At 39.0% G+C, this 27,953-nt stretch overlaps 1 protein-coding gene and 1 non-coding gene across 2 annotated transcripts in view; both read right to left on the reverse strand.

Annotated features, from left to right (window-relative positions):
* Positions 1 to 3,946: 3,946 nt before the first annotated feature.
* Positions 3,947 to 27,953, reverse strand: part of LOC145029952 (uncharacterized) — a 38,078-nt gene continuing 14,071 nt past the window's right edge. Inside the window, exons 3-14 of the mRNA XM_078978397.1 lie at positions 8,455 to 8,525; positions 7,379 to 7,499; positions 6,675 to 7,193; positions 6,220 to 6,598; positions 6,001 to 6,165; positions 5,541 to 5,601; positions 4,699 to 5,358; positions 4,475 to 4,614; positions 4,365 to 4,429; positions 4,226 to 4,307; positions 4,002 to 4,069; positions 3,947 to 3,955 (exon numbers count right to left, since the gene is read on the reverse strand). Of these exons, the coding sequence (XP_078834523.1) occupies positions 3,947 to 3,955; positions 4,002 to 4,069; positions 4,226 to 4,307; positions 4,365 to 4,429; positions 4,475 to 4,614; positions 4,699 to 5,358; positions 5,541 to 5,601; positions 6,001 to 6,165; positions 6,220 to 6,598; positions 6,675 to 7,193; positions 7,379 to 7,499; positions 8,455 to 8,525 (2,340 nt within the window). The remainder of the gene's footprint in view (positions 3,956 to 4,001; positions 4,070 to 4,225; positions 4,308 to 4,364; positions 4,430 to 4,474; positions 4,615 to 4,698; positions 5,359 to 5,540; positions 5,602 to 6,000; positions 6,166 to 6,219; positions 6,599 to 6,674; positions 7,194 to 7,378; positions 7,500 to 8,454; positions 8,526 to 27,953) is intronic.
* On the reverse strand, positions 5,375 to 5,517 carry LOC145033267 (small nucleolar RNA snR32). Its single transcript, XR_013677499.1, has one exon. It is a non-coding gene; the product is annotated as a small nucleolar RNA snR32 (small nucleolar RNA).

A 27,953-nucleotide genomic window follows, 5' to 3' on the forward strand; every position in this document is an offset into this window, starting at 1 on the left:
GCCTAGTATGTACATTATGTGGTTATGCATGGTATGTGGTAGGGTGGGGAACTCACTAAGCTTCGTGCTTACGGTTTTCAGTTTTGGTTTCAGGTACTTCCGGTAGCGGAGGGAAGAGCTCGGGGTGATCGCATGGCACACACCATAGTTTAGACAACCTGGGAATGTTTACTCTGATAATGAACATGTGTTTTGAAAACTTATACTCATATTATGTGTTGGAATGATGACTTTGCTTTAAGGAATGTTTTATTAAAAGAAATTTTTGGTCTTAAATTTTGGGTCGTTACAGCAACACAGCTGAATATCACAAAGACAAACATCTACCATACGATCCCTACTGGTAGGCCGACATTGTGGTCGTAGACCCACCGCTACTGGAAGGTAAGTAATCTCGTAGTAGCTGTTGATCTGTGCGGGAACCCTCTATCTGCTGCTGCTTCGGAAATCCTTTGGCTATAAATCCCACAAAACACACCATCAGAGTCTAATATCTACTCTTTGGGTAAAATGACCATTTTACCCCTGATCAAATCAAGTCAAAGACAAAGTCAACTTCCATTTGACCTGACTCGCCGAGTCCCTCTCCTACTATCCCAGCACTAACTCATCAAGTCCCTCTTCCCACTCACTGAATCACCCTTAACTCACTACTTGAGATGATTAGACCGACTCACGATCCGACTTGCCGAGTCCGAAAACAACTCGCGAGTTCCAGGCAATCTTGAAAGGACTCGCCGAGTTGTTCATCCAACTTGTCGAGTCTAAGACCATCTTCATAGAACTCGCCAAGTCCACTTTAGAACTCACCGAGTCCCTTCAACCGTCCTCCCATACGGACCAAATCTGAGACATGCAATGGTTCCAAACCATAGATCTAAGCTCCTAGGGTATGCTTATCACGTAAAGTTGCAAACTTTATGTGCATGCATGGCCCTATGAGCTCCAAAAGGCAATTCCAAGCTCTTTATGTCGTCATACACTCAATAGGGACCTCAATCACTTCAACCACAGAGACTTGACACTTCTAAGGTGTCCATAAGGTCCAGATCTGAAGTCCTTTTAGAGCATAGAGCATAACTACATGGGGTTTGAGATTTTAGGGCTTGAAAACCATCAACTAGGGACAAAAGGGGATCTAATGAACTAGTGATCAAGGTAGGAACTTTTCTACCTGAATGGAAGCTCTACATAGTGTAGATTTCGGATCTACTTCCCCTCCTTGCACTCTTCAACCTCCTCCTCCTTCTTCTAAGCTCCAAACTTCCTTCACCAAGCCAAAAAGCACTCACAAGAACAATATGGGGGCTAGGGTTTCGCTCTACAGCTCTCTGGATGTGTTAGGGACAAGGGAGGCCGAGTTAGAGTGTTTAAATAGGTTGTAAACACTCAGATTAGGGTTTTTGTCCAAACAGGTTCTACTCGACGAGTCCGGGATCCGACTCGCCGAGCCCACCGCTTAAGTCCTGTGTCCCTTCTCGCTTCTACTCGGCAAGTTGGACCTTCAACTCGCCGATTCCAAGGCCAAAATGCAAAGTATTTAAACAAATAATACATACCAAGAACCAGGTGCTACAGTGGTGGTGGTGGATCGTGTTGGAGATGGTGGTGGTGGTGGTGGTGATGTGACAGATGTGGTGGTAGAGGTAATGACGGTGGTGGCGGCGGAGGATATGGGAAGTGGTGGATTCATTTGTGTATATAGTTACATTTATATTCAGATAGGAATATATATATATATATATATATATATATATATATATATATATATATATATATATATATATATAGAGAGAGAGAGAGAGAGAGAGAGAGAAATGTTCATTTGAAACCATACTAATTTTGCGAGATATGGGACGTGATCCTAACCACTCATTCTGGAAATCAAAAAAATAAAAAATAAATAAATAATGAAAAATGAAAGGAAAATTTTGATTTTTAAAAAAAATATATTATTTTCGTTATTTAATTTATCCCAAAAAAAGAAAAAAATTAAAAAAATTACCTTTTTTTTTTCGAAATATAATTGAAATATTCTGATAGAATATTACATTGTAATTAGTTAAATCAATTTTTTAGAATATTAGAATACTCTAATATTCTACTAAAATTGGTAAATATGTTAAAATTTTCCAATAATCTACTAGAATAGTTAGATTTTAGTATATTTTAATATTCTATTAGAATTTTTTAAACATTTGTTGTCTAACATTATAAAAATTCGATTTGAATATTTATAGTATAATATTCTTTTGAAATATTTTACCTATATTTTGAAAATAAAATGGTAATTTTTTTATTATATTTATCAATTTTATTTTCTTTGGATAATATAAATGGCATAAATAATATTTAAAAAATATTTCGAAAACTTTTATTTATTTTGCATTTTAAAAATATATTTTTTTTATCTTCAAAATATGAATTGTTAGGATTGTGTCTCTATATCTCACAAAAAATAATGATCTCGTCTAAACCTAACCATATATATATATATATATATATATATATATATATATATATATATATATATATATATATATATATATATATATATATATATATATATATATATATATATATATATATATATATATATATATATATATATATATATAAGTTAGTTGTGGATATGAACCCATGTCCTTTTTGTTTGTATGTTGAATATTACTTCATCGAAACATTGTGATTTGAAAAGAAGAAAAGAGCTATTGTTTTAAGATTTTGACGACATTATTTGAAGTACAAGAATGTACCTTTGCATGTGTGTTAGCGTGATGTTTAAAAGCAATATATGAATGACATGGAAATTAGTTGGTAGTAGTTTGGTAAAGCATAAATCACATGAATATGTCTAGAAAAGTGAAAACTTTAAATTTTGTACAAAATTGGATATGATTTGAATTTATATAGTATTTGGATTCTGACATTAAGGTACTAAAATCGTCATCAAACTCAATTTAATTACTGTTGGTCAAACATGATTAAACTAATTTATCTTGTTTTTGTTCGAGTCACCTAAGTTTCTTTTATATAAGAAACCATATTCTCTTTAAATAATTTTACTCATGACTCGCAAAAATGAACTACACCGGTGACTGAACCCAAACCCCACCCTCATAACTGGTAGGCATATTTGCCCATGTGTTGCTAAACAATGAGAACGAAATACAAAAACATGTTGGGATAATATACACCGATACAAGACTACTATAAGGCTGAGCCCTAAAGAGTGTAAGCCCAAATACACATATATTTACATTAATTTTATAATAATAATAATAATAATAATAATAAGAACTCATGGATGTATTTCGATCGTTCATGAAACTTGCGATTTTATACTCTTTACAAGGACTCCTTATAAGAATGTAATTTCATTGTATGAGGTTGAATCACTCCGAGATTGTTCAACATTTCAACCAATTAAACTGATAGATAAGCACCACCATGGAACGCTACTTTGGTTTAGTAGAAGATCGGGAGGTAGTCATTTGTTTCTTATTTTTCCATGAGACAAGATAATGACCAAGAAACACCTTTCATCCACTAAGAGATTTCTTCATGAGGAGAAATAAAAACAATCCAAGTCACACAAACCAAACAAGTTAAAGTCACAATCAACACGTAAAAGAATCCATTGACCTCGACTACCTTTTAGATAATGCAACATCCCGATGATCACACAGAGGCTTATGTTGACAAAATACACACTAAGTAGGCTAAGTCGGGTCGAGTGAAAGCCACACAAATTAAATGTCCCATCAACTTGAGGAATTTCCCATGTTCTTTAATAGAGGACTTGACCCGAGAACTTGAAAAGGTAACTTCAATTCCTAAAAAATATTTTAATTCTAAAAATCATTTAATAATTCTAAACAATATTTCCTTTGATTTAGATAAATTCCTTTTTCGGTTTTGATAACTTCAATTCCCAAAAAATATTTTAAATCACCTAAATCTTTTATAAAAAAACAGTGATTTAAAAAAAAAACTTAAACCTTTTCCAATTCAATAACACTATTATCAGTGATAATAATATCATCCACATAAACCAACAAAATTACAACTGTGTTTTCATAATTTCTAATAAACAATGAATATTCATTTATACTTTATTTAAAACCAAAAATTAAAAGAGAATGATATAGTTTTTCATTCCATTTCCTGGGAGCTTGTTTAAGACCATAAAGAGATTTTATAAGTCTACAAACTCTAATATCACCAGTAGAATGGTATCCTTCAGGAAGTTTCATATAAACATTTTCAGATAAATCACCATACAAAAAAGCATTATTTATGTCAAGCTGAAATAAGGACCAAGAATGATGAACAGTTAAAGACAAAACTATTCTAATAGAAACCATTTTAGCTACAGGAGAAAAAGTCTCCTCATAATCAATACCTTCCATCTGATTGTAACCTTTTGCTACAAGTCAAGCTTTATACCTTTCTATTTCACCATTAGACTTACATTTAATTTTATAAATCCATTTACAACCTATAGCTTTTCTTCCTTTAGGATGATCAGTAATTTCCCAGGTATTGTTCCTATATAGGGCCTCTATTTCCTCATTCATTGTTTTTACCCAATTTGGATCTAAAGCAACCTTACTATAAGTTTTTGGGTTTACTATTTTATTAAGATTTCAAACAAAAAAATAATTTTCATTATTAAGAGAAGAATAGTTAACTGACCTCTCAATTCCATACTTATGTTTTCCTTCTATAATATAGTCACTAAATCTAGTTGGCATATGTACAACACGTCCAGATCTAGTAGCCCTAGAAGACTGACCATCAGAATGATCTGTGTTATTTTGACCATTTTCCTTAGTCAATGTAGAAGACCTAGGAAACATCTCACCAGATGAAGGCACATGTGCCTCACCAAACTGGTTGCTGACATCAAAAAGACTAGTCTCATCCAAGCATTGGTCTGCACTAGCACCATACAACTGATGGACATCTCTCAAGTTATCCATACTAGACTTATCAAGTAATGAACTAGAATACAAAGACTCATCATAGGAAAAAGGATCACTAGAACTCAAAAGAACATTAAATTTATCATTCATAGAAGAAGACTTCAGTTTGAAAGGAAACACGGATTCATAAAACTTTACATCCTTGGAAACAAAAATAACATCTGAATCAAGACTTAGAGCTCTATATCCCTTCTTATCAGATGAATAACCAAGAAATATACATTTATCAGCTCTTGCAGAAAATTTATCTGAATTATTCAGTTTTATTGCAAAACACAAACATCCAAAAACTCTAAGTTTATCAAATATAGGAGGAGATTTATAAACAAGTTCATAAGGTGAAGCACCATTTGAAACTGGTGTAGGTGTTCTATTAATTAAAAAACAGATGTTAAAACAGCTTATCCCCAATATTTCATAGGTAAACCATACTGAAAAATTAAGGACCTAGCAACATTTAAAATGTGCCTGTGTTTTCTCTCCACAACACCATTTTGTTATGGAGTATGAACACATGAATTTTGATGTAAAATCCCTTTAGACTCAAATAACTGTTTCATTTTATGATTTAAAAACTCAGTTCCATTATTTGACCTAACAGTTTTAATTTTAACTTCAAATTGATTAAACAAAATGTTAAAAAACACAGAAACACAACTAAAAACTTCATCCTTAGACTTTAACAAATAAACCCATGTAGCTCTAGTGTAATCATCCATAATGGTCAAAAAATATATAAATCCTTCTGATGTAGTCACTCTATAAGGGGCCCACACATCTAGATGAATTAATTCACCAAGACTAGATGTGACATGTTGACTGACAGGGAAACACTCTCTAGTTTGCTTAGATTTATGACACACATCACAAGGAGGAAGAACATCATTTCCAAAATTAAGTTGATGCTTTAAAGATATTAAAGCTTGAACAGAAGGATGACCAAGCGTGCTATGCCATGTAAGTTTAGAAACACAACAAACAGATGAGGAATGATGGACACCAAGAAGATTACCTGAAGGCACACTATTCATATAATAGAGTCCTCCAGATTCTTTACCATTCCCCACCATCTCCTTTGATTGTAAACCCTGAATTTTGCAACTATTCTCATTAAAAATGACCTCACAATTACTGTCTTTACAAACTTTATGGACAGATAACAAGTTAACATTAAAGTCTGGAACATCAAAAACATTAAACAAAGTAAAGGAATTAGATATGTTCATATTACCAATCTTCTCAATCCTAGCAGAAGTACCATTAAGGTGACTAACAAGAAGATTCAATTTAGACACATCCACAGTGTCATGAAGAAAAGATTCAGAAGCAATCATATGTTGATTGGCTCCTGAATCAACAATCCATTTGTGACAATCAAAAGAAGAATTAAAAGCTTGAAACAAGCAAGTATCTGCCATGTTAGCACTTGCAGGTGCTTCGTCATTAACTTGTTTATCATTTATTAATTGTAAAAACTTGATGTATTGTTCCTTAGTAAGTTGATGAAACTCGGAATCTTCAGCAACAGAAGCATTAAAATTCCCACAAGAAGTGGAGACAGAGTTAGCATAATTTTTTTTGACTGTTTGAATCATTCCTTTTCTTAAAATCTTTTGGATATCCAATTATTTTATAACAATTTTCAATTAAATGACCTTTAATACCACAATTTTTACACTAAAAAACTTGATTTTTACTCTTATTATAATTACTTGAGTTGAATCTATTATTAAACCTACTATTGAAAGCAGTAGACTGAGACTTAGAAGACTGAAGAGAAGCCAAAGAACCATTCCTTTGAAGGGGCTCTTCTCTAGACAATATAGAAAAATCAGTTTTGACATTAGGTAATGGTTCCATGAGAAGAATATGACTCTTGGCTTGACTATATGAATCATCAAGACCACTAACAAACTGCATAAGTTTCATAAGATTAGAATGATCCTTGAGTTTAATAGCAGCTTCACATGTACATTCAGTAAGACTAGTAAGACCATCAAATTCCTTCCAAAGAGAGGCAAGCTTATTAAAGTAGTATGAAAGTGAAATTCCATTTTGTTTAAGAGTATTGATTTGTTGATGAATATTAAAAGCAACATATTCATCAGACTTGTTATAACTTTCAAAAAGATTATTCCAAATATCTTCAGCTATATCAGAATAAGCTTGACTCTGATAGATGGAATCAAATATAGAAGAAAGAAGCTAAGAACAAACAATTACATTAACTTTATCCCATTTAGAGCTTTTAGATGCATCAACACTAGTCTTCTTAAAATTCCATCAATAAAACCAAGTTTCTTTGTAGCCGTAAGAGCTCTAGACATAGAACTTTTCTAGAGTCTAAAATTCTCATTACCAGTTAACTTTATTGTAAAAATTGTAGTAACAACATTATCAGAAGGATGAACAAACAGAGGATCATCAAAGTTAACTTGATCATCCTTCCCACTTCCACTAGGAGGATCAGTTCCACTAGAAGGATCAGTAAGACCACCATATAAAGAGAGACTCAAGCAACAGACAAACAAAGAATCAAGAAATTAGAGAATCAAAGAACCATCAACCAAAAACAGACTCAAGTATTGACATAAAGTCCAGATGGTCATCACGTTTGTTGGGGCCCAAGACAATCAACACGGAGTCAAGAAAACAAAATGAAAAACAGGAAATACAGAAACTAACAATAACTGGTGTATACAAAACAACCAGGATCTCCCAATCACAAGATATACATATATGCATACAAAAGGAGAAATAAGGAACAAGAAATCCCTCATAGTGCAACTACGATGAGGCAGAGAAGGATCGACTGTATTTGTCCGTTCTCTACTTAGGGTTTATCGGTGATAAAATCCGACCCCTAGAGAGTTATTTCAGACAAACAGATTAATCGTTTGAAGTTCAGCTATTTATATTTCAATAGTCGTTCAACAATCAAGCGACCAACACACTCACCTGATGTACCCGAACTGCAAGAAAGAACCGAAAAAAAACTCACAGTACCAGGATCTAATAAAACAATAATCAGTTTCGATGTGAACAACAAGGGATACAACCCTAAATCGAAACGATCAACAAAGAAATAACAGAAAAGGATAAAAAAGGGTTAGAAACAACCTTTCTGCGATGTTGCAGTGAGACGAAAACTTCCGATGAACATCGATGACGAAGACGAAGGAGCCTTATGCTCTAATACCATGTATAAAAATATAAACTCAACAATTTCCCAATATTAACATTTCATTCACTATGAAACAGTTTGTTTTCATCAAACTAATACAAAAGAAACCTTACTACAAAATACTCTCACTATCAGATGAACACTTGATAACAAGTGATTACAAGATCAAGCTCAAAACTAAGAACCCTAATACGAAACCCTAATATAGAGAGAATAGAGATAAAACACATATATCAGTAGTGATGAATGAATACAAAAACAAAATATCTACACATTAAATACGTCGGAGCAATTAGCTCCACGAAGTATCCAAGACTCACAAAAGATCCGCGTGTAAACCCAAAATACACCACCTACACACAATTTACACAACACACCCAATATAAAAGCACACTATACAAAACTTACCCTTTTAACCAATTAATGTTAAGTTTGATAAAGGAATATATATTTCAACAAAAAGTAATATAAACCCTATGTGTACATGCATCCTAATGGATCCATGTTTATTCTATTATAGCAACCTACTTATGAAAACATTAGAAGAATTACTAACCTCTTGATCTTCTTGGTCTTCTAGAAGATTCTTTGACTAGGATCTGGTTATAGCTACCTTTGTTTTAGATGAAAAGGATCTAGTAGAAGGAATCCCTATTTTGTCTTACAGCCAAGACTCCAAGAGAGTAACCAAAAAGAAAACTAGGAGGAGGGCCAATTTCATAAACCCAAGAAGGATTAGAAATTGTCCACTGTGGAGGAAAGAAAAGGAATGTTGAAAATATCAAGCCAACATGCAAGGAATGATGAGATCCCTACCACCCTATTTATAGGCTTAGATCCTTACCCCAATTACATCACCTGAGTGATGTGGGATACATCCTTATTTTAAAATTCCATCAAACTTTAAGGATTCTGGAATATTCCAATTCCTTACCATTTAACTAATCAATATTCAACCCTTTTAATTAGATAAAACTATTTCATTAGTTCCAAAATAAATGTCTAATTATTTTATTAAACTATCATAAATTAATAAACTTATTTTTCCTTTTTTTTTTTGCTTAATTGGGACATGAGGGTAGCATTAAAAGACCATGATATTATTAGAAATATTACCAATAGTTAATGAGATGGACACGCTTTCAAGCAGTTTCCCGCTTTAACAATTTATAAATTGTACGAGGTCCAATACTTCTTTAATAATCAACAAAGTGTATGTTATCCAATAGAACTATTGAACTCTGATCTAACTGAGATTTAGCCCTTAAATTAGTGATCAATTATTCCTTTGTTCTAAATACCATATGAACCCAAGACATGGATAAGGGTCAATCTTAGTGTTCAAGAGCATTTTTCCCTATATAGATATTTAATGAATTGATCAAACTACTAAATTGAACACATCAATTTTAGTCAGGGCTTGGCTAAACACTTTAGATATCAACACCAAATCATTGAAGGCCCATAGATATCACTTATCCTATTAAGGTAGATGAAACAAATAAACTTTGACTACATAATTTTTTCTACTCATCATATTACACATGGGCATAACCTTTATGACTACCAATTACAGATAATGTTAGAGCAAACCAATACACAACAAAGATGTAAAACAAAATGTAGCACCTGGTTCCTGTTATGTATTTTTAATCTAAGTATTTTTGGCATTTTTAGCTAGAACTCAGCAAGTTGTAGGTCTGACTCGCCGAGTAGAGACGAGATATTGAGCACGTTTAAGTTGGCGACTCAGCGAGTCCATATCCTGGACTCGGCGAGTCTGCCTGTCTGGATGAAACCCTAATTTCAAAGGTTTGCACCCTACTTAAACATCTTTTTGTGCCCCATTACGTCCAAAACACTCCCTCACGAAGCACTAACCGTTCTTCTAGTAATTTGAGTGCTTTTGGTGCATTTCCTTGAAGTTTTGGAGAAAAGAAAAAGGTAGATCAAGAGGAAAGGAAGAAGATCCAGAATCTTGTGCCATTTCAGAGCTTCTAGAGGTATTAGACTTGAAACCCTCTCTGTTCCTTCATCATTATCTCCTTAAGAGCTTAAGATAGTCATTTTAAGGCCTCTTTTAGTCTTGATCTTTGAGTAATGAGCTTATAGTGTTAAGGGAATTCAAATCTAGGCATGATTGAGATCTAGTAGCTCGAATCTATTCCCTTTATGAGCCTAACTTGTGTATAAGTCCTAGATCTACTCTTCTAGTCCTCGTTAAGCCTCTTATTTCCCTTTTGGTGCATGAATACACGTAAAGTTGGAAATTTTACGTGTAAAACCTACCCTAAGAACCCAGATCTATGAACGGAATGCATTGGATTCAAGCATAATCGAGTATATAGTAATTTCATGCATGCGACTCGGCAAGTCGTTCTTCGGACTCGGCGAGTCGAGTTGCGAGTCCCTGTTTTCCCCTTTTGAGTTACGCTGAGTGGGATTAGTGAGCTATAAGTGGACTTAGTGAGTCGGAAGCCAGACTCAGTAATGGAGGGACTCGGCGAGTTAATGCCCTGACTTGGCGAGTTCAAGGCAATCTTCTTTCCTCAAGAAAAGACTCGACGAGTTGTTTATACAACTCGGCGAGTCACGGACCAAAGTTTTCATCAGATTAAGATGAACTCGACGAGTTGTTCATACAACTCGGCGAGTCGATTGAAAGACTATTGGATATCTGTTTAGAAGAAGACCTCATCGAGTCAATGTCTAACTCGACGAGTAGGGAAGAGAGTGAGGACAACTGACTGGATAAGGACTCGACGAGTTAGCGAGCCAACTCGGCGAGTCGGGTCAATTGGAAGTTGACTTTGACTTTGACTTTTGACTTGGCCAGGGGTAAAATGGTCATTTTACCCTAAGGACAGTTAGGAGTGTTTGATTGAGTGTTTCGTGGGAAGTACAGCTGCACGATTTCCGGAGCAGCAACAACAGACAGACAGTTCCCACGCAGATCAGCAACTACTTCGAGGTAAGTTACCTTCCAGTAGCGGTGGGTCTACGGCCACAATGCCGGCCCACCAGTAGGAGTTGTGTGTTAGATGATTGTCTTTGTGATATCATCTAGTTTTGCTACTACCTGATATGTTATATGCTAGCTTGATGTGTTATAGTAGTAGAGTTCGGTTGCTAGGACCGAAGGGTAGTCAGACACCCCAGATATGTCTCACATTATGTGATGTCATGATTATACACTAGCATGATCTGAGATATGTGTTAGGGGTAGTAGGGGGGAGCAGTCCCCGAGTTCGGTTGTTAGGACCAAAGGGTGGTCGGCACACCAGAATGGTCGTACCGGGTTGGTCGGGCAGCCCAAAAATGCCTGACAAGTATGGTATGCATGATTGTACTTTATGTTATATGATTGTATGGTATGTGGTATGTTGGGGGAACACACTAAGATTTGTTCATACAGTTTTCAATTTGGTTTCAGGTAGCTCTTCATCAAAGGGGAAGGAGCTGGCGCGGTAGCGATACATCATACACATATACTATTTTCCACCTTACGAGATTGTTCTGGGATTTGTACTCTGATATTCAGTTAATTTCGTATATTGGTTTTCAAACACGATATATGACTGTGTGATGATTTGATCAGACAATGTTTTACTTACAAATGTTTTTCCCAAGTATTGATTTAAAAATGAAATTTTTGGACGTGAAAACTGGGTTGTTCCACAAAACCCGAATATGCATATGATTTTGAAGAATAAGAGATGTTATCATATTAGAATTACTTGTGACTTGATCCATGGAGTAATCTCTAAGTACAGATTATTCAAATTCTTTAATATCCATTTAATTACTCATAATTATTGACGTAATCTCTATGTTATGTCCAATAACCATGGACAATCCACTAATGCTCATGACAAAAATCACTTACTTCCAAGAGTATGACGAATTGTGGAGGTTTGATTAAATTTGTACCCGAGAAGTGGGTTATAAACATGTATAAGAGAAGCACATAAACAAATGAATAAAATGGTAGCATCACCAACTCTGTATTAAGTCACCATATAATAAACACCAATTTGGTTGCAATCCATACTATTATATATTTGAAAGTAATCAAACTAACAACTAAAAATTTAAACCAAGTCACTAACATATCTCATGCCTGGCGACTTAGCGTGATCATCATGGTTAGGTTTTGATAATGGCTTCGTGAAGGGATCAGTTGAATTCTCTTATGATGACTCATTATTAGTGATGATGTCTATATCCTCAAATCAGTTATGAACGTAGTGGTATTTCCTATGTATGTGTGTCAACTTCCCATGGTCCTTAGGTTCTATAGCCAATGTGAATGCACTCTCGTGATCACAAATGATTTATATATGATCTTTGATGCTACAGACAACACCAAGATCATTTATGAAGTTCTCCAACCATGTAACCTCTTTTTTAGCTTCACTATTTGCAATATACTCTGATTTACATGTGGAATCTCCCACCATCTTCTATTTTGAACTACTCCAAGTAATTGATCATCCATTAGTGAATAATACATATCCTGACTGTAAATATGAGTCATCTCTATCGGGGAAGAAGCCCAAGGGAACAGATGGTAGGCCGACAGGCCAAATAGGACCGGGCTGCTACAGGAAATGCGGTAAGCTACATGAGGGAGCATGTAGAGTGGGATCACCGGGCTGCTATAAGTGCAGCAAGATAGGGCACTTCAGCAGGGATTGTACCGCGCCTGCACCTATGATACAGACGTCAGAGTTGTTGTGTTTCCACTGCAACCAGAGGGGCCACAAGAAGGCCAATTGCCCCCAGTTGACAGTAGCCGCGCCAGTGAAGGCACCAACTCCAGCGACCCTACAGATTACCGATGGCCAGCAGGGCAAGGCAGAGGCTCCAGTAGTGAGGAGCCGGGCATTTCAGCTGACTACCGAGGAGGCACGCGCCGCACCCGATGTGATGACGGGTTTGAATCTTTCCCCTAAATTTATTTATATGATATTATGATGTTGATATGTGCTCTGTGTATATGCATTTAGGATCGTTCCATGTGAATAGTATCCCAATACAGGTGTTGTTCGACTTGGGTGCCATCCGATCGTTTGTTTCTCATGCGCTTAGCAAGAAGTTCACTGAGTCTCCGGGCTCGTTGGATTGCCCTTTAGAGGTAGAGATTGCCGATGATCAGTCGGTACGAGCATCAACAATGTTCAGAGATTGTGTTCTGAGGTTATTTGAGGAGCGCTACTTGGTAGACTTGGTTCCCATTCTGTTTCGTGGGAACAAGGTGATTATAGGCATGCATTGGCTCAGCCCCAATGGGGCGGTGATAGATTGCGCTCAGCAGCTGGTGCGGATCAGGACCCCTAGTGGGGGAGAGTTGGTAGTTCAGGGCGAGTGGCCACAACGATGGCTAGCGGTATGTTCAGCAGCGAGAGTGTCACACCCCCCAACCAGAATGGCAGAAACATTCGGGGATGGATGACTTCACGTAGTATCACAACAATTGAATATTGTAAAGAAAGTAACACAACCATCATATATATATATATAATGAAAACGTATATTGTTGCGTTATACATGTTATCAAAAGAATATTACAATATGATGATAAATGTTCAATAATAAAAACATCCTTTGTGTTCCTTCTCCCAAAAGCTGGTAGTTACCTGTATCACTGATTCCCTGAGAAATACAAGTGGTTTTGAAAAAGTGTCAACAATTAAGTTGGTGATTTCATGAGTGTCTTGAGTTGAAAAGTATATCCTTTTTGGTAGGAAATTGGTAAACGAGGTTTTCAGAAAATCCAATATTTTCTTGTAAGTGATTCAAAAAGTTCCCAAAGTTGGAATGTGTTGGTATCTTTTATACTTGAATGATAAAAAGATCTTTGTATGAAATATAATATAGAAAACTGCAATGCACATATGAATCCCGTAAATCAATTTTTGTTTTATACTTTTTATGTGAGTTTTATAACCATGCTATTGACACTGACGGCCTGTAACAACATTCTTCAGGTGTTGCAATGTTATGACATTTGTCACCCCAGACCTGCCGGTCTAACTATAGCTAGTAGTTTAGGTGCGGGATTGTCAATCTCGTATAGATCTATACACAAGTATCACACTCTCCCTCCAAGAGATTATGGTATATAATACAGGACTTGAAATGCATACAAAAATGTACGTTGAAGTTTGAATATCTCACATTGCCTAGTATAAGTAGATTTACAATGAAATGACCTTACTTCTTTTGAAAGTGTTTCGTTCTTCAAGATGTATATGTATAATGTAGGACTGAATTGTTAACTATACCCATTATAGTTTTTCAGATAGTATGTTCCATTTAGTAGAAATAACTTAGTGACATAATAGCTCTTGTATACATAAGTTGTTTGTATCGATATTCGAAGATAGAAATTTCATTTATGTTTACAAAACGATACTTTAACGTGTAATGTACTTGTATTTCCCCCCTAAAACATGAAAAGAATTGAAAAGTAGGGGTATGAACTCACTCGTTAGGTTTGAAGAGAGAGGCTAGAGTTAAGTAGAACTTCGATCGCGGATAGTTGCGTCGTCGGGCTCTTCGGGGATCTCTGCATCGTAAATCTTTCGTCGGGGGCTCGAGTGCGGAAACCAAGGTGAGGGGAGGGTCTCTGGAGCTTAGAAGTATGAGAGAATGGCTGAGGGCATGTGATTTGTGTGCAAAAACTCGAGCTTATGCCTTCTATTTATAGGGCTGGAAACCCTCGTACGCGGCGCGTACCTCCGAAGTACGCGGGGCGTAATAATGCGTCATGGCTTACGACTCCTGGCTAGCTAAGCGTAGAGTGGGCGGGCCGATGGGACTCGACTCTGGGTCTAGTACGCGGGGCGTACTCCCAGAGTATGCGGGGCGTAATCTGGCCTGCCCTGTTCTAAATTCCGTAACTTTCGCGTACGAGCTCCGTTTTTCGTGTTCTTTATATCCACGCATAGGTGAGATTATGCTCTACAACTTTCCTTTAGACTCCGTCGGCTAGTTTTGACTTTATTTTTAATGACATAAGTTTAAATAGGCCGGGCCTCCTAAATTTCGTTAAAGATTTATAGGTTCTTTATTCGGCGTCGGTTTCCGTTTGTCTTTTTATCAATTTGCTCCTATTGTGGAGATCTTCGACTCTCATTTAGATTGCATTAGCTAATTTACACTCGATCTTCAATTCGAGTTTTTAGCCCTCTACTACTGTTACGAAATTTTGAAAGTTCATAACTTCTTCATACGAGGTCCAATTTGGGCGATCTTTTTATGCACACTCACCTTTCAACGAGATCTACGATTTTTATTTGGATATTTAAGGCTAAAATGCACATTATTAAGATTTTACTTTTTACATCAGATAATGTTTTAACGGCGTGTCGTAAATATACGAGTGGTTATAATTTCTTCAATATAACCCGGTTTTGAGCGTTCTTTATGTTTTCGGAAACCTTGACACGTTATTTAATATTTGATGCATCCCAACTTAGATATTTGAATACTTTATTTTCAAGGTTAATTTAGTTGTATTCGACTTGTGAGCGTTACAATGCTTTTGGGAAATATAGGGTTGTCATAGAGAGCTAGGAGCTATCTTCAGCAGGGTTGTGCAGGATATGTCGCGTATGTTATGGACACCCATGAGGCGGGTAAGACGATGGTGAGCGAGGTTCCGGTGATGCGAGATTACGCTGATGTGTTCCCATAGGAGCTTCCTGGGATACCTCCAGAGCGACAAGTAGTGTTTAGGATCGACCTAGTCCCTTGTGCGGCTCCGATAGCCAAGGCACCATATCGGTTGGCTCTACCTGAGATGCAGGAGTTGTATACACAGTTGCAGGAGCTATTAGACAAAGGATTCATTAGACCAAGAAGTTCACCTTGGGGAGCCCCGATTCTATTTGTGAAGAAGAAGAAGGGGTCGCATCGTATGTGTATAGATTATCGGGAGCTGAACAAGGTAACAGTGAAGAACTGTTACCCACTCCCGAGGATTGATGACCTCTTTGACCAGCTTCAGGGAGCATCTTGGTTCTCCAAGATCGACCTGCATTCAAGATACCATCAGATGAGGGTCAGGGAGGAGGATGTGCAGAAGACCGCATTTTGGACGCGTTATGGCCATTACGAGTTTGTGGTGATGCCCTTCGGGCTCACCAATGCTCCTGCCGCGTTCATGGACCTCATGAACCGCGTGTGTGGACTGATGTTAGACCGGTTTATGATAGTGTTTATTGATGACATCTTGGTTTATTCCAAGACGTAGGAGGAGCACGAGGAGTATCTGCGAGAAGTTCTTGAGACTTTGAGGAGGGAGAAATTGTATGCTAAGTTCTCCAAGTGTGAGTTATGGTTGCGCGAGGTGCAGTTCCTCGAACACCTCGTTAACCAGAACGGGATCTTAGTGGACCCGAACAAGGTAGGGGTCGTGATGAGATGGGAAGTTCCGAAGTCTCCATCTGAGATTCGGAGTTTCCTGGGATTAGCAGGCTACTATCGGAGATTCATTCAGGATTTCTCCAAGATAGTCGTACCCCAGATGCGACTGACGAAGAAAGATGTGGTCTTTTGATAGGGGCCTGAGCAGCAGGCAGCATTTGAGACTTTGAGACAAAGATTGTGTGAAGCGCCAATCTTAGCCCTGCTAGAGGGCGTAGAGGATCTGGTGGTTTACTGTGACGCATCCATTTCAGGGTTGGGTGCGGTGCTGATGCGGAGAGGGCATGTCATTGTCTACGCTTCAAGGCAGCTAAAGCCTCACGAGGTGAACTATCCGTTAGGGTTGCGGGTGGTTGTCTTCGCCCTCAATATTTGGCGGCATTACCTCTATGGAGTCCAGTGTGCCATTTACACGAACCATAAGAGTTTGAGATACCTCATGGACCAGCCGAATCAGAACATGAGGCAACGACGATGGTTGGACGTGGTAAAGGATTATGACTGCAAAATCCTTTATAACCCAGGGAAGGCCAATGTGGTGGACGATGTGCTTAGCTGCAAGGCAGCACCGATCAGAGATATGTGTATGAGGATGATGGCGGTGACCCCACTATTAGAATAGATACGGGAGGCTCAACATGAGGCTATGAAGGAGGAACATCGGAAGAGCGAACGTGTAGTGAGTCAGATATCCACCTTCGATTATGATAGCTGAGGATTATTGATACTACATCGTAGGGTGTGGGTACCATATAATGGGGGTGTGCGTCAGGTTCTGCTGGAAGAGGGGCACAAATCCCGATTCTCCATTCATCCCGGGGCGACGAAGATGTATAGAAATCTTCGTCTAGACTATTGGTGGCCCTGCATGAAGTGTGATGTGGCATCATATGTAGAACGATGCTTGACCTGCGGGAAGGTTAAGGCCGAGCATCAGAGACGTCACAGAAAGATGTAGCCATTGGATATCCTGCTATGGAAATGGGAAGATATCACAATGGATTTTATGATTTTATCACTAAGCTTCCCAGGACCACACGGGGAGTGGATTCTATATGATTCATCATGGATCGAATGACCAAGAGCGCCCACTTCATACCGATCCAGGAGAGTATCTCGACAGAGAAGCTGGCCGATATCTACATCCGAGAGGTGGTGGCGCGGCACGGAGTGCCAGTCTCCATGATTTCAGATAAAGATGTATGGTTTACTTCCAGGTTTTGGAAGAAGCTCCATAACGAGCAGGGTACTCGTCTGCATTTTAGCACCGCTTTTCACCCGTAGACAGATGGTCAGAGTGAGCGGACCATCCAGACTCTGGAAGATATGTTGCGGGCGTGCTTGTTAGACTTTGGTGGTAGCTGGGATACTTATGTTCCTTTGGCTGAGTTCTCATACAACAACAACTACCACGCGAGTATTGACCATCCTCCCTTCGAGATATTATACGGGAGGAGGTGCAGGACCCCGATATGTTGGGGTGAAGTTGGCCACAGGGTCATGGGGAGCACCGAAGTGGTGCTCAATATGACCGAGAGGATTCAACAGGTGTGGAGTAGGCTTCAGACTGCTTAGAGTCGACAGAAAAGCTATGCCGACAAGCACCGATCAGACCTGGATTCCAGGTCAGAGATATGGTTCTCCTGAAAGTCTCGCCATGGAAGGGCGTTATCTGATTCAGGAAGTAGGGAAAATTGGGTCCCATATACATTGGACCCTTTAGGGTTCTAGCCCGGGTGGGCAAGGTGGCGTACCTGCTGGACCTACCAGCCGAACTCAGTCAGATCCACAGCACCTTCCACGTCTCGCAGCTGCGGTGCCTAGTGGACGACTCATCGGTGGTGCCTTTAAAGGATATTCAGGTTGAAGACAACCTGAATTACATTGAGTGGCCAGTAGCAATCCTCGACCGGAAGTCGAAGGACCTGAGGAACAAGAGGGTGGAGCTAGTAAAGGTGCAATGGAAGCACTGGAAGGGTCCGGAGTGGACTTGGGAACCGGTAGAAGAGATAAGGGAGCACTATCCCAAGCTTTTCCAGGAGCGAGCGGCAGACTTCGAGGACGAAGTCTAAAATAAGTGGGGCAGATTTGTAGCACCTAGTTCCTGGTATGTATTTTTAATATAAGTATTTTTGGCATATTTAGCTAGAACTCAGCGAGTTGTAGGCCCGACTCACTGAGTAGAGATGACATATTGAGCACGTTTAAGTTAGCGACTCGGCGAGTCCACCTGTCTAGATGAAACCCTAATTTCAAAGGTTTGCACCCTATTTAAACATCTTTTTGTGCCCCATAACGGCCCCATGACGTCCAGAACACCCCCTCACGAAGCCCTAACCCTTCTTCTAGTAATTTGAATGCTTTTGGTGCATTTCCTTGAAGTTTTGGAGAAAAGAAAAAGGTAGATCAAAAGGAAAAAAAGAAGATACATAATCTTGTGCCATTTCAGAGCTTCTAGAGGTATTAGACTTGAAACCCTCTCTGTTCCTTCATCATTATCTCCTTAAGAGCTTAAGATAGTCATTTTAAGGCCTCTTTTAGTCTTGATCTTTGAGTAATGAGCTTATAGTGTTAAGGGACTTCAGATCTAGGCATGATTGAGCTCTAGGAGCTCGGATCTATTGCCTTTATGAGCCTAACTTGTGTATAAGTCCTAGATCTACTCTTTTAGTCCCTGTTAAGCCTCTTATTTCCCTTTTGGTGCATGAATACATGTAAAGTTGGAAACTTTACGTGCAAAACCTACCCTAAGAACCCAGATCTATGAATGGAATGCATTGGATTCAAGCAGAATTGAGTATATAGTAATTGCGTGCATGCGACTCGGCGAGTCAAGTCGCGAGTCCCCGTTTTTCCCCTATTTAGTTACGCTGAGTGGGATCAGTGAGCTATAAGTGGACTCAGTGAGTCGGAAGCCAGACTCAATAATGGAGGGACTCGGTGAGTCAATGCCCTAACTCAGCGAGTTCAAGGCAATCCTCTTGCCTCAAGAACAGACTCGTCGAGTTGTATGAACAACTCATTGAGTCACGTACCAGAGTGTTCATCGCATGAAGATGAACTCGACAAGTTGTTCATACAACTTGGTGAATTGATTGAAGGACTATTGGATATCTGTTTAGAAGGAGAAATCATCGAGTCAATGCCTAACTCGACGAGTAAGGACGAGAGTGAGGACAACTAACTGGATAAGGACTCAACGAGTTAGCGAGCCAACTCAGCGAGTCGGGTCAATTGGAAGTTGAATTTGACTTTGACTTTTGACTTGGCTAGGGGTAAAATGGTCATTTTACTCTAAGGATAGTTAGCATTGTTTGATTGAGTGTTTCGTGGGAATTACAGCCGCATGATTTCCGGAGCAGCAACAGCAAACAGACAATTCCCACGCAAATCAGCAGCTACTTCGAGGTAAGTTACCTTCCAGTAGCGGTGGGTCTATGGCCACAATACCGGCCCACCAGTAGGAGTTGTGTGTTAGATGATTGTCTTTGTGATATCATCTAGTTTTGCTACTACCTGATATGTTATATGCTAGCTTGATGTGTTATAGTAGTAGAGTTCGGTTGCTAGGACCGAAGGGTAGTCAGACACCCTAGAAACATCTGACATTATGTGATGTCATGATTATATGTTAGCATGATCTGAGATATGTGTTAGGGGTAGTAGGGGGGAACAGTACCAGAGTTCGGTTGTTAGGACCGAAGGATGGTCGGCACCCCAGAATGGCTACACGGGTAGGTCGGCACCCCATAATGGTCGTACCGGGTAGGTCGGGCACCCCAGAAATGCCTGACAAGTATGGTATGTTATATAATTGTAATGTATGTTATATGATTGTATGGTATGTGGTATGTTGGGGGAAATCACTAGGCTTTGTGCTTACAGTTTTCAGTTTGGTTTCAGGTACCTCTTCATCAAAGGGGAAGGAGCTGGTGCGGTAGCGATACATCATACACATATATTATTTTCCTCCTTACGAGATTGTTCTGGGATTTGTATTCTGATATTCAGTTAATTTCGTATTTTGGTTTTCAAACATGATATATGACTGTGAGATGATTTGATCAGACAATGTTTTACTTACAAATGTTTTTCCCAAGTATTGATTTAAAAATGAAATTTTTGGACGTGAAAACTGGGTTGTTCCACAAAACCCGGATATGCATATGATTTTGAAGAATAAGAGATGTTATCATATTAGAATTACTCGTGACTTGATCCATGGAGTAATCTCTAAGTACAGATTATTCAAATTCTTTAATATCCATTTAATTACTCATAATTATTGACGTAATCTCTATGTTATGTCCAATAACCACGGACAATCCACTAATGCTCATGAAAAAAATCACTTACTTCCAAGAGTATTACGAATTGTGGAGGTTTGATTAAATTTGTACCCGGAAAGTGGGTTATAAACATGCACAAGAGTAGCACATAAACAAATGAATAAAATGGGAGCATCACCAACTCTGTATTAAGTCACCACATAATAAACACCAATTTGGTTGCAATCCATACTATTATATATTTGAAAGTAATCAAACTAACAACTAAAAATTTAAACCAAGTCACTAACATATCTCATGCCTGGCGACTTAGCGTGATCATCATGGTTAGGTTTTGATAATGGCTTCGTGAAGGGATCAGTTGAATTCTCTTATGATGACTCATTATTAGTGATGATGTCTATATCCTCAAATTGCTTCTGAACGTAGTGGTATTTCCTATGTATGTGTGTCAACTTCCCATGGTCCTTAGGTTCTATAACCAATGCGAATGCACTCTCGTGATCACAAATGATTTATATATGATCTTTGATGCTACATACAACACCAAGATCATCTATGAAGTTATTCGACCATGAAGCCTCTTTTTTAGCTTCACTGGTTGAAATATACTCTGATTTACGTGTGGAATCTGCCATCATCTTCTATTTTGAATTACTCCAAGTAATTGATCCTCCATTGGTGAAGAATACATATCCTGACTGTGAATATGAATCATCTGTATCGGTCTGGAAACATGCATCGTTGTAACATGTAACTCTAAGTTGTTCCTTGCCTCCATGTACCAGTAAGATATCCATTATTCTTCTAAGGTATTTCATAAAGTTGTTTAGTTTTGTCCAATGACTATCGCCGATATTATCCTAATATCGAATAACCATGCTCAAATGATATGAGACATCAGTTCTAGTATATATCATCGCATACATGATCGATACTATACCCAAATCATATGAGATTTGACTCATCTTTTCTAGTTCATCATTGGTGAGATTGATGTTTTCTTAATATCATGTTAGGTTGCATGGGTAATATCCATTTCTTGGAATCTTCCATATCGAACCTCTTCAATATATTTTCCATGTATGTACTTTGGCTAATTCATATTTGACATTTTGATCTATCTTTATTGATTCTTATACCAAGTATGTGTGTAGCCACTCCTAGATCCTTCATAGCCAAAAAACTTCCAAGCCAAGTCTTAACACTTTGCTGCATTGGGACATCATTTCCTATAAGTATTATGTCCTCAAAATACAACACTAGGAAGACTAAAACAATCCTAGTAGCTTATACATACATATATATATATATATATACACACACACATGACTCATATTCACTTCTAAAAAATCCAAGATCTTCAACCTTTTCGTGAAAACAAAGATTCCAGCCGTGAGACACTTGTTTCAGTCCGTATATGGAACTTTCATGCTTACACACTCTGTTTGGATGTTTGGGAACTATGAAACCCTCAGTTTGTGCCATATACGCATCCTATATGAGTTTTTTGTTAAGGACATAGGTTTCACATCCACTTACCATATTTCATAATCATGAAAAGAAACTATGGTAAGTAATATCCTAATAGACTTGATATTGGCTACTAGTAAGAAGGTTTCATCATAACCAATTCCTTAAAGCTGAATGTAACCCCTTGCAACCAACCTAGCCTTGAACATATGCATATCCCCATCAATTTTGGTCTTCTTCTTAAAGATGCATTTACACCCAACAGTTTTAACGTCAGGAGTGGGATTAAGAAAATTCCAAACTTGTTTATCATACATGGATTGAATCTTGCTCTCCATGATCTCTTTCCATCTAGTAACCTCAAGGCCTACCATCGATTCCTTTTAGTTGGATGGCTCATTTATACTAATAAGTGTATGATAGTTTATTATTAAGTGTCCTTATGTGGTAGTATGTAAACCATCAAACTCGGGAGGAAGATGAACTCTATTGGATCTGTGAAAAGGAGGTGGAGATATATTAGTTTCCTCAACAAGTGGCATCAACCTATGGTTAAGCACTACTATCAACTATAGGTTCTTTTTCGTTTGACTCTTGAATTTCTTCAAGATCAATTTTCTTTCATTGGCTTCATTAGATATGAGATCCCTCTCAAGTAAGAATCCCATTATAGAAAAAACATCTTGTTCTCAGAAGGCTTGTAAAACAAGTATCCAAAAGGCGTTTATGGATAACAATCAAGTGACACTTCTCTGATATGGATTTAAGTTTATTGTTGGCCTCATGATGAACAAAATTTGGTATGAGGTTTAAGATTTGGGCGGTTGTCTCTTAGTCATACCCGTAAAAAATTATTGGAAGTGTTGGTTGACTCATCATAGATCCGAACATATGTAATATAGTTTAATTTATTCTCTCAACAACACCATTAAGCTGTGTCGATCTGGGAGGAGATAATTGTGAAACTATTCCACAATTGTTAATATGATCGTAGGATTCAATATTCTTAAGCCCTATCAGATAAGAGCATCTTGATCTTTCTGCCTAGTTGATTCTCTACTTCATTTTGAAATTCCTTGAACACTTCAAAGGTTTCTGACTTATTCTTGATTAAACAGATATGTCCATATCTATTAAAATCATCAGTGAAAGTCAGAAAGTATCATTCACCATGTCATACGACGGATCTGAACGGACCTCAGAATCTATGTGGATGCGTTCGAACAAATCCTTTCCTCTTTCACAGTAACCTATGAATGACGCCATTTTCATCTGGCCAAGTAAGGAAGATTCACATACATCATCTGACTTTAAGTCGAATTATTCCAACATCCCTTCTGATTGGAGCTTGGCGATGCATTTCCTATTTATATGTCTTAGACAGCAATACCACAAACATGATTTATGTAATAAAATATTGGAAGAATCAATGTTTAACACTATATTATCAAACTTCCTTATACAAACAACATTATCATAAATACCATTTCAAGGACTAGCTTTGAAAATAAAGAACCATTCTTATAAACCAAAATGTCACCATTTCCATTATCAAATGAAAATCGACAACCACACTTATATAATTCATGACAAGAAATAATTTTTCATGATATATTAGAAGAAAAGAAACAATTTAATAAACTAAGATGAACACTACCACTAAGCATGAGCTTGTAATCCCCAATACTTATAACAACTACACTATGACTATTTCATATGATCAGGTTAAGCTCCTCATTTTAGCTTCCTACTTTCACTTAGTCCCTACATATCAGAGCACATTTGAGTACCATGTCTTATATTAAGAACCAAGAAATTAGAAGTGGATGTACTATAGAGTTTAATCATAAATATACCTAAAGTGCCAACTACTCTGAATTTTCTCCAGATCCTCCAATTATTTGGGGTAGCTACTTTTCTAATGTCCATTGATCCGAAAATGGAAAAAACTGGCCTCATTGGTATTGGTGGTAGGAACTATCTCGAATTTGATTGTTCTCTTAAGGTCTTGGTTAGACTATCCAACCTTATCCTTTCCCTTCCATTGGGTGAGTAATCCTTTTCCATTTGGTAGTACCATGATCAATGGCCAAGACAGGAACATTCGGGTTAGGTCCATGAGTTTTCTTCATGCTTTCTTCAACAGTCTTGTTGTAACACCGTAAAAAATTTAACAATTTTTCACTTTTGAAAAACCATGAAATATAGTTCGCATTCATAAATAAAACATTACATCAACATTGTATCAGTACAAAACCCCAAGATCAAGATGTTTAAACTCCAATGTGCGTGTGTACGAGTCACGCTGGCGCCTTCCCGCGATCATCGCTAGTATCTGAAACACATCACACATAACACTGTAAGCATAAATGCTTAGTGAGTTCCCCAAAATACCACATATAGCACATACGCCTTTCCAGGCCATAGGACCTTCCGATCCAAGTATCTTGGGGGATTTCCATCCCAGACTCTGTTGACCTTCCGGTCCGTATCATCTTGACCTTCCGGCCCACATCATGCACATATCACATAACATATCACATATAACTTACATAACATATACATCATACACATAAGACCCTTTGGTCACATATAATTACCCCATCAGGTAAGGCATAGTGAGAAGACTCTCCACAGACGTCTCGTAAATCTCTAACTCTGTAGAAGTATTGCCTAGCCTCCGCCTATTCACACAAAGTAAATACCCTCAGAAACATAACACTCGAGGCTAGACTCGACTTTCTGTTGTCATCCTCAGAAGGGTAACAGACTGTTTTACCTCCCTCTTGACTCAAGGACCCCATTGTTGACGAAACCCTAAAAGTCAACAAAAGTCAACGGTCAACTTTGACCCAACTCGCCGAGTGCACTCCGGTGACTCGGCGAGTACACACATGTCCACTAACTCTCTGGCCCACTTGGTACGTCGAGTCCTACCCTATGTTCGACGAGTCACACCTGGCATGAATCGCGAGGCTACCCCGACTCAACTTACCGAGTCTCAAGAACAACTCGGCGAGTACCGCCTTGAACTGCAGTCTTTTAACCTCCTTCTGACTCACTGAGTTATCCCCCAACTCGGCAAGTCTACTCACTGAGTGATCTGCATGGACCTTAACCCTACTCACCGAGTCTCAAGAACAACTCGGCGAGTTCATGCCATGCACAGACTCTATTGACCCTCTGTGGTCAGATCCGTGCCCCTAATTCATAGATTTAGCCTTCCCAAGCATAAATGTCACGTAAAATCTGAATCTTGATGCTTATAACTCAACCAATAGGCATCAAATGGTGATTTTGTCCTAAATACCTTAACCCAAGGTCATGACCTCCATTGTTCTTCATAAATCTTGAAGAATAAGGCTCTCTGGACCTCTATGGGTCCAGGTACAAAGCCTAGCTCATCTCCAGAAGGGGCTATTTGGACCTCAAATCAACTGAGTCAAGGGTACAAGAAACCCTAAAACCACATATCCTTCCCAAAATAGAATAAGAGTCGAAATAATAGCTCAAATGAATGATCTTAGCTTTTAGTCCTTAGAATAGCAACCTCCTTTGTTTTCCCTTGGCTAGAACCTCCTTCTTCTTACTAAATGACACCACAAAGATCAACAATGGTCACTCCTTGCTCCTCATATGACCTGAAACTCTCTCTGGGGCGGGGGGGGGGGGGTAGTAGCCGAAATGGACGACCATAAGGGCCTTTAAATTGGTCCCAAGCCCTGGAAATTAGGGCTTCACCAAACAGCGTGGACTCGCCGAGTCCGGACATGAACTAGAATGAACATCCGCATCTCTACTCGTCGAGTCTTGGCGCCAACTCGCCGAGTTCCTCCACAGACTCCAAAAACTAAATGAATAAATAATAAACATGGGAATTCGGATGTTACAATTCTCCCCCACTAGAATCAGACTTCGCCCTTGAAGTCTCACTCTGAAAACAACTCCGGATGCTGCTCATGCATCTCATGCTCCGGATCCCAAGTAAGCTCCGACCCTTTCCGATGCTGCCACTGGACCTGCACCAGAGGCACTTCCTTGTTCCTCGGGACCTTGATCTTTCGATCCCAAATCACCACTGGTTTCTCAATGTAGTTCAGGCCCACATCCACCTGAATATCCTCCAATGGCACCACTACCGACTCGTCGGCTATACACTTTCTCAGCTACGACACATGGAAGGTATCATGAATCTGGTCCAACTCCTCAGGTAACTCCAAACGATACGCTACCCTGCCCACCCTTGTGATCACTCTGAATGGCCCAATATACCGGGGCCCCATCTTACCCCTATTCCTGAATCGGATCACTCCTTTCCAAGGAGATACCTTCAGGAGCACGAAGTCACCAACCTGAAACTCGAGCTCAGATCGGCGCCTATCCGCATAAATCTTCCGGCGACTCTGAGCGGTTAGCAACCTCTGTTGGACCTGATGAATCTGCTCAGTCGTCTGAAGCACGATCTTTGTACTTCCCATCACACGCTGCCCTACTTCTCCCCAGCAAATGGGGGTCCGACACCTCCACCCATACAACAGCTCAAAGGGTGGCATACTAATGCTCGAATGATGGCTGTTATTGTGGGAAAACTCCGCTAAGCGCAAATACGTGTCCCAACTCCCACCGAAATCTAGCACACATGCTCGAAGCATGTCCTCGAGCGTCTGAATCGTCTGCTCACTCTGTCCGTCAGTCTGTGGGTGGTATGTGGTACTAAAATGCAACCTCATACCCAACTCCTCATGGAATTTCTTCCAAAATCTGGAAGTGAAACGCACATCTCGATCTGAGACAATCGACATTGGCACTCCATGTCGCGATACCACCTTTCTCACGTACAATTCTGCCAGCCTCTCAGCAGAAGAGCTCTCACTGATGGCAAGGAAGTGAACGCTCTTCGTCAACCTGTCCATAATCACCCAAATTGCATCGATACCCCTAGCAGTCCTCGGCAACTTGGTGATAAAATCCATGGTGATCTGTTCCCACTTCCACTCGGGAACCTCCAATGGCTGTAACTTGCCATGTGGAGGCCGGTGCTCAGCCTTAACCTTACGACAGGTTAGGCACCTCTCAATGAACCACGCGACGTCCCTCTTCATACAGGGCTACCAATATTCCCTCTTTAGATCCAAGTACATCTTAGTGGCACCGGCATGGATTGAGAATTTCGTTCTGCGCGCCTCCTCCATCAAAACGGTACATGTTCTGCCCACAAACGGTACCCAAATTTGTCCCTGAAAAGTCATAAGCCCTCGGTTATCAGTAACGAACTCCGATACTTGACCGATAACTCGTTCCCTCTTCTGGTTTTCCGGTTTCACGGCCTCGGTCTGGGCTCGTCGGAAGGTGTCCAACATCGGAGTCATCACTGTCAACCTAATACAAACGTCCGACATCAGAACGCTCTCCACCCTACGAATCAGGGCATCGGCTACCACGTTAGCCTTACTTGGGTGATACAGGATCTCGCAATCATAATCCTTTACCACATCCAGCCATCTCCTCTGATGCATATTCAGGTTGGGCTAATCCATCAAGTACTTCAGGCTCTTATGATCAGTGTAAATGGTACATCGGACTCCA

The sequence above is a fragment of the Lactuca saligna genome, chromosome 2, assembly GCF_052625555.1.
Source record: "Lactuca saligna cultivar CGN05327 chromosome 2, ASM5262555v1, whole genome shotgun sequence".
NCBI classification, from domain to species: Eukaryota; Viridiplantae; Streptophyta; class Magnoliopsida; order Asterales; family Asteraceae; genus Lactuca; species Lactuca saligna.